Source organism: Muntiacus reevesi, chromosome 1 (assembly GCF_963930625.1).
Source record: "Muntiacus reevesi chromosome 1, mMunRee1.1, whole genome shotgun sequence".
Classification (NCBI taxonomy): domain Eukaryota; kingdom Metazoa; phylum Chordata; class Mammalia; order Artiodactyla; family Cervidae; genus Muntiacus; species Muntiacus reevesi.
This window is the reverse complement of record NC_089249.1, coordinates 11,017,153-11,033,169: the sequence shown is the minus strand read 5'-3', so window position 1 is coordinate 11,033,169 and position 16,017 is coordinate 11,017,153. Positions and strand designations below refer to the sequence as shown.

General features: G+C 41.5%; 1 protein-coding gene across 1 annotated transcript in view; it reads right to left on the bottom strand.

Annotated features, from left to right (window-relative positions):
• The window catches only part of ANO4 (anoctamin 4), a 215,330-nt gene that overhangs the window by 58,165 nt on the left and 141,148 nt on the right, over positions 1-16,017 (bottom strand). Inside the window, exons 13-14 of the mRNA XM_065921006.1 lie at positions 15,729-15,789; positions 2,537-2,619 (exon numbers count right to left, since the gene is read on the bottom strand). Of these exons, the coding sequence (XP_065777078.1) occupies positions 2,537-2,619; positions 15,729-15,789 (144 nt within the window). The remainder of the gene's footprint in view (positions 1-2,536; positions 2,620-15,728; positions 15,790-16,017) is intronic.

The window sequence follows — 16,017 nt, the reverse complement described above, 5'->3', positions numbered from 1 at the left end:
TTAATTAGGAACTTGTTTTATGTGAGTGTCTTGGAAGAGGCAGGAAAAGGAGCAGAAACTCTGGTGCAAGGGAGACTTGAGTGAGTTCAGGCAGAAACACTCAAGAGTTGGATGAAGGTACTGACAGGAAGCACAGAAGGATCTGACAGGAGAGAAATCATGGCGGGTCTGGCAGGGGCCACCCTGTGTCGGAGGAGAGGCAGCCTGACTCCCTCCACAGGATAAGCCCGATGCTGGCTTCACGCAGAAATCGGGAAGGTCATGGGGAGAGACAGTTACAGCCTCTGCCTCCTTTATTTCAGGTAGCTATACCTTAGGGTATATCAGATCTAGAACATTCTGCTTCTTTGGGAAACTCAATCCATCAGGCTATAAGTGTCATCAAGGGTCACTAAGGTAATCATCCAGAAACTGAGGTCAGTCACGGAGGCAGACCTGTCGTCCTGGGGTCTGACAAGCTGTGTTTGGTCCCCACCCTACCTCCCAATTCGTAAGCTGAAGTCCTCGCCCTCAGTACCTCAGAATGTGTCTGTATTTGGAGACAGAGTCCCTGCAGATGTAATTAAGCTAAAATGAAGTCATTAGGGTGAACTCAGTCCAACATGACTAGTGTCTTTGTAAGAAGAGCACATTTAGAGACATGCAGAGAGAGAGAGGGCCGTGTGAAGACACAGGGAGTGGATGGCCATCGACAAGCCAGAGACAGAGGCAGGGAACAGATCCTTCCCTCATGGCCCTCAGAAGAAACCAGCCCCGCCAGGGGCCTCAGACTGCCCACCTCCAAACTCTGAGGCTCGTTCTGCTGCATAAGCCACCCGTCAGTGGTGCTCTGTTCTGGCAGCCCCGGCCAGGTTACCCCTGCGGGAGGCAGGCGGCTCATCTGGGTCCTTCCGCACAGCAAGCTGAGGGCCACGGGCTAGGGGTAACAGGCATTTCCACACTGACTCCCAAACAGAACTGGAGGTGCACGTGGCTCCTGACCTGACCTCTACACAGGGGTGCTAAGTGAAAGCACGCTTCAGCGCTCCATGCTTTTTAACAGGGCTGGGAATCCAGAAGGATCCAGACGTAGCAGAGATACGTTTACCCTAAAGGTACCCGCATAGTGGGCCCACCACAAGTGCCCGTGGTGACTTTAGACTGGTTTAATCAAAGTTCCTTAAATAATGCTACACTTTATAGCTGACAGGGGAGAATTTACAAACGTTTTTCTTTAGAAATGAAAAAAAATCCAAAGGTGAAGTAATTTGCCTTAGATGACACAGCTTCTTGGTGGTGACTTGGATACCCAGGAAAGAGCATTTTCCAACCTATGTGAAAGCTACTCCTATACACACATGGAACAAAAACCAGCTCCACCCAGGAGGAAGTTTCGAATGCAGCCTTGCTGCAGCTGGGAGCCTTCAGAAACCTGGGTGGTCCCTACCAACTCAGAAAACCATTTTCAGAGAATGAATGCTTATACAAGCCTGAGAGGGGCCTTAGTACAGGAACAAGGATTGCTGAAAATCCCAGTATCATGTCTATATTTAAAAACTACCCAAATATGTTGAGGAGAAAAGGCATCCATCTACAAAGTATGATTTGGAGGAAAAAACATTCCTCTCAAAATTATCTCCCCTACCAAGACTATCCCAGGGCTAAACTTCTCAGCTGTGTTTACAGATGATTCCATTTAATTTATAAAAATAAACATATGTGTCTCTTGGAAGGAAAACACCCGTTAAGACCCATGATCATATCATATGTGCCTAGTGCATTGGGTTTGCTTGCACCTGTAGGCTCCCAGGAAATGGAACTCAGGAGAGGCAGGGGATGAGAGGAAGGGAAGACGAGTTCAGGCCTGGAGCGACTCTCAAGGGAAAGCAGGGTCCGAGAGACACACGATGACCAAACTCAGCATGGGGCCTCAACGCTTCTGACATAAAGAGCAGACACGGGTTAGGAAAGGCCGCGGTGCACTGGCCTGGAAGGGAGAGCACCGTGCTGAAAAAGTGAGTCTGAGGGCCCGAGTTTCCTCTGCTGGACAGTTTCATCTAGCGGTGGCCTGGCTTTTAGCACATCAACCAAAGAGCTTGCATGAGTAGTGGTCCCCCCTCAGTATTCACCATGTGAGAATCCTTCTGAGCTGTCCAGGGTCCTGAAGACTTAACCATTTCCTTGGAGAACTTCAGGAGGTCTGCTTTCAAGTGCCTATAACTGTAAACTGATATTCTCCTTCTGACACAGTGAAGAGAATGGATAATATTTAAGGAGACTAAACAAATCTTACTACCAATTCTTCTGATGCTTCTACATACAAGTGAGATGCTTTACTTAGCCATGAACTTTTTACTCCACTAAGACATCAAAATGTATTCTTTCAAATTCTTCTGCTACATTTTTATACTGCTTGAAATTTCCTGCAGAGACAGGTATAAAAATGCTTTATGAGTCAACCTGACTTCTATCACAGAGCAGAAAGTGATGACTCAAGAGGGATTGTGTATTTCTTGATTATCTGCTTCTTTTTTTAATTGAGGTAAATAATACAAACCTCCTCTTCTTCCCAGTCTATCAAATCCCAGTCATAAGCAATTACTGCTCTCCGTCTTTTCCAAAACTCCAGAAAAACTGTTGCTGGAACAAGCAGAGAAAGACAGACATTTTCAAATAAAAAAATGCCTTGAACTGTGTCAGTAGATAATGAAGCCATTGTAAATAATGACAGCTGTTTGTGTAAGCATTCTTGAATATCAGAATTTCTAGCTAAACATCATTTAACAAAGATCATTTTCTGAGAATTACTAAGCCTGTGTCAAACATAATGAAAACACAAGAGATTTAAATTAAGCTTATTTGCAAGTCATAGCAGAACAGATTTAATAGAATGACAAAGCTTCTGTGATATAAGAATACAGAAAACTAGGTTACCAATATCTTTCTGATATCGTATTTATCTTGTAGATATTGTATCTATCTTGTAGATATTGTATCTATCTTTCTGATAGAGTATTTAACACCTTATTGGCCAGAGATGTATTAATACATCTTTTGTTACCTGAACATTATTGACTGGAGACGTATCAATAATCGCTTACATAACAAATCACTGGAAAAGGAAATGGCAACCCACTCCAGCATTCTCGCCTGGAGAATCCCATGGACAGGGGAGCTGGCAGGCTACAGTCTGTGGGGTTGCAAGAGTCAGACACGACTTAGCAATTAAACTACTACTACTAACAAATTGCCAGCCACAGGCGTTAGTTTCTACAAAAATCCCCTGGTCAGTAATGTGTTAGAAAGCGAGGGACAGAAAAGCAAAAACAAAACTTAGCAGTTCACATGTATTTAATTGACAGAGATTTCTCTTCTCCCCAATCCTCCTCAGGACAAACGTCCTCATATTGAAGGCAAAGTGTGTATATTGTATTAAAAAACCTTTTCCAACCTGTTGCAACCATTTCCAACCTTTACCTCTACTATGCAGGTAAAGCTGATGGTGATCTTCATTTAGCCAAAGTAACTTCCTACTCAATTCAGTTTAAATATATCAACACAAACAAATTGCTGAGCATTATAAAATGACAGGTCAAAAATGATCAAGACATATCCCTGTTGCCTAGGAAGCCACAAGCCAGAAGAGACGACACATACACACATTCACTCACTCACTCAGGATGGCAGCAACTAAGAATCACACAGAGACACCCTAGGAGAGGGAATTGTCAGATCCATCTCTACAGGGTCTTGCTGTGTAATCAGATTTGAAAAAGGGGAAAATATGTCAATGTCCTATGTTTGGAATCAGTTTCATGGAGAAAAGTAAACATCCAAATGCTCACTCCAAAGAGAGATAATGACTTCCTTCTTTTCTGCTCCCCTTTGCCCTCAGTTCAGTTCAGTCACTCACTCGTGTCTGACTCTTTGTGACCCCATGGACTGTAGCATGCCAGGGCTCCCTGTCCATCACCAATCCCCAGAGCTTGCTCAAACTCATGTCCATCGAGTCGGTGATGCCATCCAACCATCGCATCCTCTGTCATCCCCTTCTCCTCCTGCCTTCAATCTTTCCCGGCATCTTTCCTCATTAGTGGAAAGATTCCTCATTATTCAGACATAGAACACATATTTAAAAATAAGCAAGTGGAAAGATATTATAGGGTAACAGTCAAGAGCTCTCTGGCTTGTGACTTAGACATCCTTAGACTTGAAATCTAGTTCAGATACAAGCTGTGCTACTACTGGCAAATGAATTAACATTTCTAATTCTCAATATCCTGCTAAGCAAATGAAAGAGGGCAATATAATCCCTATCTGCAATGGCAAAATTAAAAATGCTCTAAACGTTTTAAGTTTTTCTTCCTAAGTCTGGCACAAATTCATCACGTGGCAAGCTGTGACCTTGACTGAGGTGAGGCTACTCAAAGTCTTTGTTAATCCATCTTAGACTAACAAGTGTGACCAAAGCATAAGTGAGTTGTAGGACAATATTGAGTGGTCTAATACATAATTGAAATAATAACATGATTCTGGAAAGTTTTCTAAAAACATGCAAGATCTATACACTGGAAATTATATAACATTGCTTAAATAAATTATGGAACAATTAAATAAATGAGCTAAATGGCGTTTATGGATAGAAATATTTGATATTAAGTCTTCAGTATTCCCAAACTGATTTACTGCTTCAACTCAACTGAAATCAGATATTAGCATTTTGGAGGGGGTAGAAGTTGACAAGGTAACTCCACAACTTATATGGAAATGCAAAGGACCTAAAGTCGACCAAACAATTTAAAAAGAGTAAGTTTTTGAGGCTTACTATTATACTATAATAATCAAAAGAGGATGTTATTATATAAAAGTACATGTATAGATCAAACAGAAAAAATTCCAGATTTAGACCCACACATGGTCAATTGATTTTCAACCAAAAAAGCAAGAAAATTCAAGTAAGAAAAGAATAATCTTCCAGCAAGTAGTACAGGAAAAACCGGATACCCACATACACAAAGAAATGGATCTGACCCTTACCTTACACCATACACAAAAATCATCCTGAGATAACTCATGGGCCTAAACATATGATCTAAAACTATAAGTTCTCTAGAAGAAAATATAGAAGAAAATCTTGGGACTCTTGAATTGGCAAAGATTTTTTAAATAAAAATCACAGAATAAAAGAAAAAACTAATTTGGAGTATATTGGAAGTAAAAATTCTTACTTTTTCAAAGATAGCATTAAGAACATAAAAGTGAAAATCACAAACTGGAAAAATATTTGCAAACATATGTATGCTAAAGGACTTCTATCCAGATTAAATAAATAACTCTTTTAAAAATAAGAAGATAGTAGCATATGGGCATTTGAACGAACACTTCAATAAAGATGTGTAGATTGCAAACAAGTTCACGGAAAGATGCTCAACATCAGTAGACATCAGGGAAATGCAAATTAAAACCACAATGGGATAACACTATATATCCACTATGATGATAAAGACTATTAATTCCACAAGTTTGTAAGGCTGTAGAACACCTGCAGCGCTCATATAATGCTGTTGGGAAGGCATAATTGTATAGCTACAATTTTTTTTTTAAATAAAGTTAGACATTCTCTTATTCTATGATCAGCAGTGCCACACTTAGTTATTTTTTCAGGAGAAATAGATACAAAGATTTTATGCAAAATGTGCAAAGAAGTTTATAAGAGCCACTAAGTCTTAGATGAATAAAAGCTGGATTGAATCCAAATACTTATTAACAATTGGATAAACAAATGGATCAAATGAATAAATTTCAGTATAGCTCAGGCAAGGGAATATTATTCTGTACTTAAAAGAACAAATTACAGACACATGCAACAACTTGTATGAATCTCAACAGCATTAATCTTAGTGGAAGAAACAAAATGCTAAATACTGAAAGATTCTATTTGTATGAAATTCTAGAACAGATGAAACTACAGTGACAGAAAGCATGTTGGAGGATGCCAAGGGGCTGACTTCAGAGGCATGAGGAAACTTTCTGGAGCATGCAAATGTTTTATGTCACCATTATGGTAACAGTTACATGACTATATACAATTTGACATGACTTGTCAAAATGTACACCTAAAATCACTGGATTTTATTTTATGTAAATTATACCTCACCAAAGCTGACAAAAACATTTCATGATTCTGTCACCCAGAGAAAACCACCGTTAATATATTATAAAATAGCTTTGTTTAGCTCACAGGAAACATCTTGACCAGGCCCACCAGTGAATTACTGCAGGAAAGAAGAAATTAACACATTCCCCTCCAGAGTCTGGCCAGAACCAGGAAATACCTGCAACGACTTATAGGACTTATAGCCTCTTGTACTTTACCTCCTCACTTCCCCCGCTTTGTTCTAAAAATGGAAGTGGCATCCAAACCCAGGCAGATACTTCTTTAAGACACTCGTCGACTATCTCCTCAGTCTGCTGGCTTTTCAAATAAAGTCGCTGTGCTGTGCTTAGTCATAAGGTCATGTCCGACTTTTTGCAACCTACGGACTGCAGCCCACCAGGTTCCTCTGTCTGTGGGGATTCTCCAGGCAAGAATACTGGAGCGGGTTGCCATCCCCTCCTCCAGAGGAATCTTCCCAACCCAGGCACTAAACTCGGTCTCCCACGTTGAAGGTGGATTCTTTACTGTCTGAGCCATAAGGGAAGCCCAAGAATCCTGGAGTGGGTATCCTATTGCTTCTTCAGAGGATTTTCCCGACCCATGAATTGAACTGGGGTCTCCTGCATTGCAGGCAGATTTTTTTAACAGCTGAGCTACCAGGGAAGCCCAAAGTCACTATTCCTTACCCCAAGAACTCATTTCTTAATTTAATGGCCTGTTGAGCAGTGAGCAGTAGGAATTTGATGATGCTGTGAAAGTGCTGCACTCAATATGCCAGCAAATTTGGAAAACTCAGCAGTGGCCACAGGACTGGAAAAGGTCACTTTTCATTCCAATCCCTAAGAAAGGCAATGCCAAGGAATGCTCAAACTACCGCACAATTGCACTCATCTCACACACTAGTAAAGTAATGCTCAAAATTCTCCAAGCCAGGCTTCAACAATATGTAAACCATGAACTTCCAGGTGTTCAAGCTGGTTTTAGAAAAGGCAGAGGAACCAGAGATCAAATTGCCAACATCCGCTGGATCATAGAAAAACCAAGAGAGTTCCAGAAAAACATCTATTTCTGCTTTATTGACTATGCCAAAGCCTCTGACTGTGTGGATCATCACAAGCTGTGGGAAAATTCTTCAAGAGACGGGAATACCAGACCACCTGACCTGCCTCTTGAGAAATCTGTGTGCAGGTCAGGAAGCAACAGTTAGAACTGGATGTGGAACAACAGACTGGTTCCAAATAGGAAAAGGAGTACGTCAAGGCTGTATATTGTCACCCTGCTTATTTAACTTCTATGCAGAGTACATCATAAAAAATGCTGGGCTGGATGAAGCACAAGCTGGAACCAAGACTGCTGGGAGAAATATCAATCACCTCAGATATGCAGATGACACCACCCTTATGGCAGAAAGCAAAGAAGAACTAGAGCCTCTTGATGAAGGTGAAAGAGGAGAGTGAAGAAGTTGGCTTAAAGCTCAACATTCAGAAAACAAAGATCATGGCATCCAGTCCCATCACTTCATGGCAAATAGATGGAGAAACAGTAGAAACAGTGGAACACTTTATCTTTTTTGGGCTCCAAAATCACTGCAGATGGTGACTGCAGCCATGAAATAAAAAGACACTTACTCCTTGGAAGAAAAGTTATGACCAACCTAGACAGCATATTAAAAAGCAGAGACGTTACTTTGCCAACAAAGGTCCATCTAGTCAAGGCTATGGTTTTTCCAGTAGTCATATATGGATGTGAGAGTTGGACTATAAAGAAAGCTGAGCACCGAAGAATTGATGCTTTTGAACTGTGGTGTTGGAAAAGACTCTTGAGAGTCCCTTGGACTGCAAGGAGATCCAACCAGTCCATCCTAAAGGAAATCAATCCTGAATATTCATTGAAAGGACTGATGTTGAAGCTGAAACTCCAATAGCCACCTGTTGGGAAGAGCTGACTCATTTGAAAAGACCCTGATGCTGGAAATACTGAAGGTGAGAGGAGAAGGGGATGACAGAGGATGAGATGGTTGGATGGCATCACCGACTCAATGGACATGAGTTTCAGTAAACTCCGGGAGCTGGTGATGGACAGGGAGTCCTGGTGTGCTGCAATCCATGGGGTCACAAAAAGTCAGACATGACTGAGTGACTGAACTGAACTGAGCAGTGAGCAGTAGGAACTTGGACACAGTAACACTCACACACCCCAAATCACACTTTATTTGTACACTTTGCATCGTAATGAAAACTTAAATACAGCTTTGTGTTATCTTATGTGCTTTGAAAGAATTTTTAATGGCTACTTACAATTTCCTTAACCATTCTATTGCTGGATATTTAGGTTATTTTCAGTTTTTGCCCAATATAAACAAAGCAAGGAAAACGTATTTATGTATGATGTTCTTATTCTGTAATTAAGATCTTCTCTGATACCCTATTCTGGAATAACATTTTGACTGAGCACTGGGACAACCTTCTAAGTGTCTATCTGCTACCTACTGGTCCCCAGTTTTACCCCTTCCACTGTTGCCACAGTTGCTTCCCAAACACAACTGATGATGTCACATCCAAGTTTATAACTTCAGTTGGCTTTCTATTGCCTACAGGGTGAAGCCATGGTTCTCTCTTGTGGTACAGATTTCCTGTGATACGCAGGATTCAGGCTTCAACATGCACTGTTACAGCTGAATTGTGTCCCCCGTGGCAGAAATATTTTTATGTCTCAAACCCCAACCTCAGAATGTCACTTTCTTTGGAAATAAAGTAACTACAGATTAACTAGTTGAGTTCATCCTGGAGTAAGGTGGGCCCTTAACTGAATATGATTAGTGTCCTTTTATGAGAATACTGCCATGTGAAGACACAGGGAGAATGCAGGTGAAGGCGGGGGCAGAGATTGGGGGTGATGTGTCAACAAGCCAAGGAGTGCCAAGGATCACTGGCCATCACAAGGATCGAAGAGAAAGGCATGGAACAGGTTCCCCTTCAGAGCCTCCCAAAGGAGCCCATCTTGCTCACACCTTGATTTTGGACATCTTGCCTCCAGAACTGTGAAAGAATAAGTTTCTGTTGTTTTAAGCCACCTACTGTGTGGCATGTTATTACAGCACCCTGAGGAAGCTAAGATAAATCCTATGTCTCTGGCACATGCAGTGCTTGAGCATCCTTATCAGAGTCTTGTCCACATGGTTTCTGGGTCAGTGTTATTCAAACTTCTCCCTGACTCCACTCCTTTGCATGGCAAATTTAAGACTGGTTCTAACATCTCTCCTTGGGTGAAAGTTTTTCTCCTTTTCCTTTTTGCCTCAGGAAGTAGGCTGCATGGACCCTCACTGTCCCTTCATAAGTCGAACTTAATGCCCACTATTATAATTACCAACTTTTGAAAGCACAGCTCATTTTGGGGGTAAACCCAGTGCCAAGAGAGAGCGAATATACACTGCTGAGTAATGAAATCTTATAACAGCCTATAGAAGGTGCATGCCACCATGGACATACTTTGGTACAGCTCTGAGTTTGACAGATTTAGTTCCGTTCAGTTGCTCAGTTGTGTCCAACTCTTTGTGACCCCATGGACTGCAGCACGCCAGGCTTCCCTGTCACCAACTCCCAGAGTTTACCCAAACTCATGTCCATTGAGTCAGTGATTCCATCCAACCATCTCATCCTCTGTGGTCCCCTTTTCCTCCCACCTTCAACCTTTCCCAGCATCAGGGTCTTTCCAAGAAGTCAGTTCTTCGCATCAGGTGGCCAAAGTACTTGAGTTTCAGCTTCAGCATCAGTCCTTTCAATGAATATTCAGAACTGATTCCTTTAGGATTGACCGGTTGGACCTCCTTGCAGTCCAAGGGACTCTCAAGAGTCTTCTTCAACACCACAGTTCAAAAGCATCAAATCTTCGGCGCTCAGCTTTCTTTATAGTCCAACTCTCACATCCATATATGACTACTGGAAAAACCATAGCCTTGACTAGATGGACCTTTGTTGGCAAAGTAATGTCTCTGCTTTTTAATATGTTGTCCAGGTTGGTCATAGCTTTTCTTCTATGGAGCAAGCGTCTTTTAAAATTTCATGGCTGTAGTCACCATCTGCAGTGGTTTTGGAGCCCAAGAAAATAAAGATTAGATCTGGCTTAAATTCCAGACTCTGCCACTTACCAGCTGTTAGGTAATCTTGGGTCAAGTTATGTAAATATAACCTCTCTGAGCCTCAATATCTTCAAGAGGGAAATATTAATTTCTTTCTGGTGGGTTGTAAGAAATTGATGACATCATATCTGACTGTACTTATGTACCTAATAGGCATTTAGTAAACGTATACCTTTCTTTTTTAATATACAATCACCAGTTTTTGTTGGATGATATAAAAGTATAAAAAATAAAATTAGTGTGAATACCTAAAAACAAAGTCAAATTATATAATTTATGTAAAAAAGTGAGACATACTTCATTCATCAATCACTGATGAGAGCATATACAGAATCTTTGAATTTGCATTTAAACAACCACAAACTTTTTATTTTGATTGGAAAGCTCTGAGGATCTTGATTTGTTTGTTTATTGGGGATAATTTAATTATCAGCGAAGCTAAAAGAGGAAGAAATAAACAACAGAGGAAGGAGAACAAGAAGAGAAGAGAGGGAGATAATATGCTTCCTGGAAAATCTCTGCCAGCATCGAACTCTCCAATGACTCATTTTATTTCCCCCTAGGGAGACAGCTAATTTAAGCCATAAATGTTCTGGTCCCCGAATCTTTATAAACCACTCTGATTCAAGCTCAGAGCCCTAGGCTCATAGTATACTGGGTGGCCGAAAAGTTCATTCAAGTTTTCTGTAAGCGCTTACTAAAAACGCGAACAAAGTTTTTGGCCAACCCAGTCCCTCTCGGGTCCCCAGGAGGCCCTGCCATCATGCAACTACAAACAAGAACAAAGGTGGCAGAGAGCTCTGTCAAGATTTCTAAGCCCACACAGAGGCCCTCCCGGGTGCTGCAGATGGTTTCCAAGTGGAACCTTACTGTTTCTCTGGTGAACACAAAGCAAAAGGCAACAGAGCAAACACATCGCCTTGCCCCTTCCGCGGGCTCGTAAACCACTCACATCTGTTCTCGCCAGCTCCATATCCAGCAATTTCCCGAAAACAAAGTGCATGTGTTTTCCCAAATGTCGTCACTTGTCAATCGTAAAGGCTGGTCCTGAGACCATTAAACCGAGCTTGGTTAGAACTGACACGCTTTCAGAGGACGCTGCCGTCACAAAGCGGCCTTCGCAGCGGGCTCAGGATGAGTGCGAAGCCTTTGTCAGACTTCCGCTCTCTGCAGCAGCAGCGGCCAGGCTCACAGACAGCACACGGCCCGGGGTGGCCGGAGGCGCTAAGCCCGTCAGTCTGAACGCTCGGCCTTACCACTCTCCATCCACTGCCCAGTTTTCTCCTCTGTCACATGGGAAGAGGGACAGTGCCCGTGTCAAAGGCTGCTCTGCAAATTAACTGAAGTGATCCTGTACAATGCTCAGCGCAGTGGCCAGCCCGCAGTAAGCCCTTAATAAAGGCTTGTGTTATTGTAACTGTTACTATTATTGGCTAGTCTAGATTTCTGCAAGAGGCAAAGTCCTATCTACAAAGAAACCCCTGAAAAAATCATTCTTTTTCTCAAACTAGCTTACTTCTGGGAACAATACAGGATTTAAACAGTAAGTTGTCAGTGAAGACAAAGCGATTCAGAAAATGAATTATTCCAGGCTTGCTTTGCCTGGAGTGGCCCCAAAATGTTCCCTTGTGCTCAATGGTTATTACACAACATCTATCAGATTCTTAATGAATACCCTCCAATGCACGAGGGCTGTCAGATCTCCAGCCCACCTACGTGCAACCTCTATGCTTCAGGCTTCACTTCAGTCCACTGAGGTTGGCAGAGATAAAATAATAACGTCTATCCGTTATCCCCAGTATAAAATGTTCCAACTTGCAAGGAAGGAATGCCATCCCTTTTATAATGGTGGTACTGGGTGAGGGGTGGCGATGACAACCTCTACCCTATAGACAATTATCATTCTACCAGAATTTTACTTCTGGGTAACTGTGGAAGAAGAAAATAAGATTTCAGTAAAAGGGTATGTTAAATTGATGGAACACTGAAGTGGGCAAGGGAGTTTTAGGTATGAATTCTTCCAGAACACTACTCTCTCTATGGAAGTGTTAACCCATTACACAGTAGACCAGTAGCCCAAAGCAGAGCTTCCCCATATGTGTGCCAGGAACGGATTATAGGTTTGCAAGAAGTCCTAATCCCATCAGTTTGGGAGGCGACTAGGGCTAGGATGCTTAGGGCAGTATTATACCTGGCCACAAGCAGGCTTCTTCATGGACGTTAGCATATTGCACAGGTATTATCATTTTCTATGTGTCAGGACTTGAAAAAGCTTGGAAACCATTGGTTTAGGAAACGAGTACATTTTTCAGTCTCCTTATTTGTAGCCTTGGCAAAACTGCAGTACTGGATGGCTTATTATATTTCATGATCATGGTTACCAATACATTCTAGAAAAGCCAGATACACATTCTTGACCTAAGAGGTCATTCCTGTAACCAAAACTCTATTATGGTTAGCTTCCATTGTTTGCAAGAGATACAGTAATGGGTAGCACAAATCGAGAGGGCTTTTGCAAGGCCCACCAAAGGAGGCAGAACTCTCATGGGAATTAAAAGACTGGACCTATTCAGACAGGATATGGAAGCCAACAGCTTGAGAGATTATAGACATAGGAGACCCTGGGGCTTCACCCTGATACTCTGCATGGCTTGGCTACATTCACCCTCCCCTTTATTCTAATTTTCTTCTACTAGTTCTTTGCTTCTGCTTATTTCTAGGTTCTGATTGGTCATAACTTCAGTCTGCTCAGAATTCCTCCTGATCCTCACTGCCACCCGCTGTCAGCCTCTCTCCCTCCCTTCTTCCCTCCCTGCATCTTTCAGTGTCCATTTCCACTACTAATTCCCAGTGTCCTTCCACATTCTCCGAGTCACATTCTTAAGAATAAGACTCTGGGTGGTACTACCAGTTCCTGTTTGTCCAGAACCTCAGAACTTCTCCCAGGCCACTTTCACCAACCTGTGGTTTGACTATTCCTGGGACAAACACCCTCTGGCTGAGAGGAACTGGTATCACAGGGTTCAAAAATGTCCCTTCAAGAGCTTGAGGTAAAGAAGACATCAAATATACAGGACAAGCCCCCTATAGAGAAGAAGCCTTTATATTTCTACTTGTCAAAGAGACCATTTAAACATATTCATGGTCTCATAAAGAAATTCTTCTGGTGGGACTTCCCTGGTGGTCCAGTGGTTAAGAATCTGCCTTGCAATGCAGGGGATGTGGGCTTGATCCCTGGTTGGGGAACTTAGATTGCACATGCCTCGGTACGCCCACTTACCACAACTACAAAGTCCATGCACCACAAAATCCATATGACGCAATGAAGATCCCATGTGCTGCAACTAAGACCAACACAGCCAAATAAGTATTTTTTAAAAAATAAATTCTTCTGATAATTTTCTTCTCTTTTCCTCCAATCCATCTATCCATCCATCCATCCACTAAACATTAATCTCTCTGTATTTAAAAGAAATGTATAAGGACTCCCATGACCATAATGGTCTTTGTGGACCATGAACTTATGAGAAAAATTGTGTATGCAGATTATTATTAGTGACCAAAGAATGGGCAAAAACCAAATGCGATGAAAATTCAAAGGAGGAAGACACTTTCTGACTGGTGAAGATGCCAATTCAGCTGGGCCTTAAAAGTTGGCAAAGATTCTAATATTCATTCTAGACATAAGGAACAACATGAACCTAAGTCTCAAGTGAGTAGAGTTCAATAACCTCAAAATTCAGATTTCTAGCATTTTATGTTCTAGAAAAATGTATAAATGTTGTAAAAAGTATTCAAACCAAATTGAAAATATATAGTGTAAAAGGTGTCTCCTCACTATTCACTTACCCTTCTGTGAAAGATAACCTCCTCTCCAAAGGTAACTACCATTCATCATTTATTACAAATTTGTCCAAACTTTTATATGTGATTAAATTAAAGCTCTATAATTATTTCACTAGGAAGATGCATCAAGGCTGTATATTGTCACTCTGCTTATTTAACTTACATGCAGAGTACGTCATGCAAAATGCCGGGCTGGATGAAGCACAAGCTGGAATCAAGATTGCCAGGAGAAATATCTATAACCTCAGATATGCAGATGGCATCACCCTCATGACAGAAAGTGAAGAAGAACTAAAGAGCCTCTTGATGAAAGTGAAAGAGGAGAGTGAAAAAGTTGGCTTAAAACTCAACACTCAGAAAACTAAGATCATGGCATCCAGTCCCACCACTTCATGGCAAACAGATGGGAAAACAATGGAAACAGTGAGAGACTATTTTTGGGAGCTCCAAAATCACAGCAGATGGTGACTGCAGCCATGAAATTAAAATATGCTTATTCCTTGGAAGAAAAGTTATGACCAACTTAGACAGCATATTAAAAAGCAGAGATATTACTTTGCCAACAAAGGTCAAACATAAGGCTATGGTTTTTCCAGTAGTCATGTATGGATGTGAGAGTTGGACCATAAAGAAATCTGTGTGCCAAAGAATTGATGCTTTTGAACTGTGGTGTTGGAGAAGACTTTTGAGAGTCCCTTGGACTGCAAGGAGATCCAACCAGTCCATCCTAAAGGAAATCAGTCCTGAATATTCATTTGAAGGACTGATGTTGAAGCTGAAACTCAAATACTTTGACCACCTGATGCAAAAAACTGACTCATTGGAAAAGACCCTGATGCTGGGCAAGACTGCAGGCAGGAGGATAAGGGGATGACAGAGGATGAGATGGTTGGACGGCATCACCGACTCAATGGATATGAATGTGAGCAAGCTCTGGGAGTTGGCAATGGACAGGGAAGCCTGGCATGCTGCAGTCCACGGGGATGCAAAGAGCCGGACACGACTGAGCGACTGAAATGAACTATACTGAGGAAGATATAATTAAACACAAAAGTGGGGGAAGTAACTCCTTTGGGCTAAATAATTCTTTCAGTGACTGTTCCATCATACCTTGTTATTATATGGCTATTGGCTTGAAACAATTTAAAAGGTCTCAATCCAGCATTGAAACTAGCTATTGTTTATAAGGAGTCATTTTGACCAGAACTGGAAGAATGCTAGAGGTGGGTATTCACACACTAGTCAGATGAAAATATTCCACTCACAACAGAAAGTCCCATATACACTGAGATGTGTAATCAGGTCTCAATCATCAGAACTTTTGGTACACTATAAGCTTTACTTTTGTCTCCAACAGAAGGTGAATTTTACTCCAGTAATGGAATGCTGATGAAATTGTTGGAAGCCTTAAGAGAAATAAGACATGTTGTCCTGTAAAACATCACCTTAAAAATAAACCAAATGAATTATTTATCAACTTGTGTCTAACAGAACAGCCAAACTGAATTTACTTATGCCTCTTCTTCTCATATCCAAAATCAGATTTTAAAGGAACATATCATAGAGCAAATGATGGGAACCCGAGTCACACAGATGTAGAGCACTTACCCCAGACCGCCATGAAAACAGCAAAGAAAACAGTGGCGCCGTTGTCAAAGAGGTGGGTCACCTGGGAACACGAATCACAGTTAAACTCGTGTCTTATATACAATATTCCAATCCACATTTTTCACATTCTGGAAAAATAGCTCTGATGACGCAATGAATTTTAAAGGGTTTCTTTGGGGGATGTTCATTTTAGATCATAACGAAGAAGTGTTTTTTTTTTTTTCCCCCAAACTGTGAAATAGTCTGGATATGGAAAGAGAATTTACTCCATTTATGTGAGTATCACTTA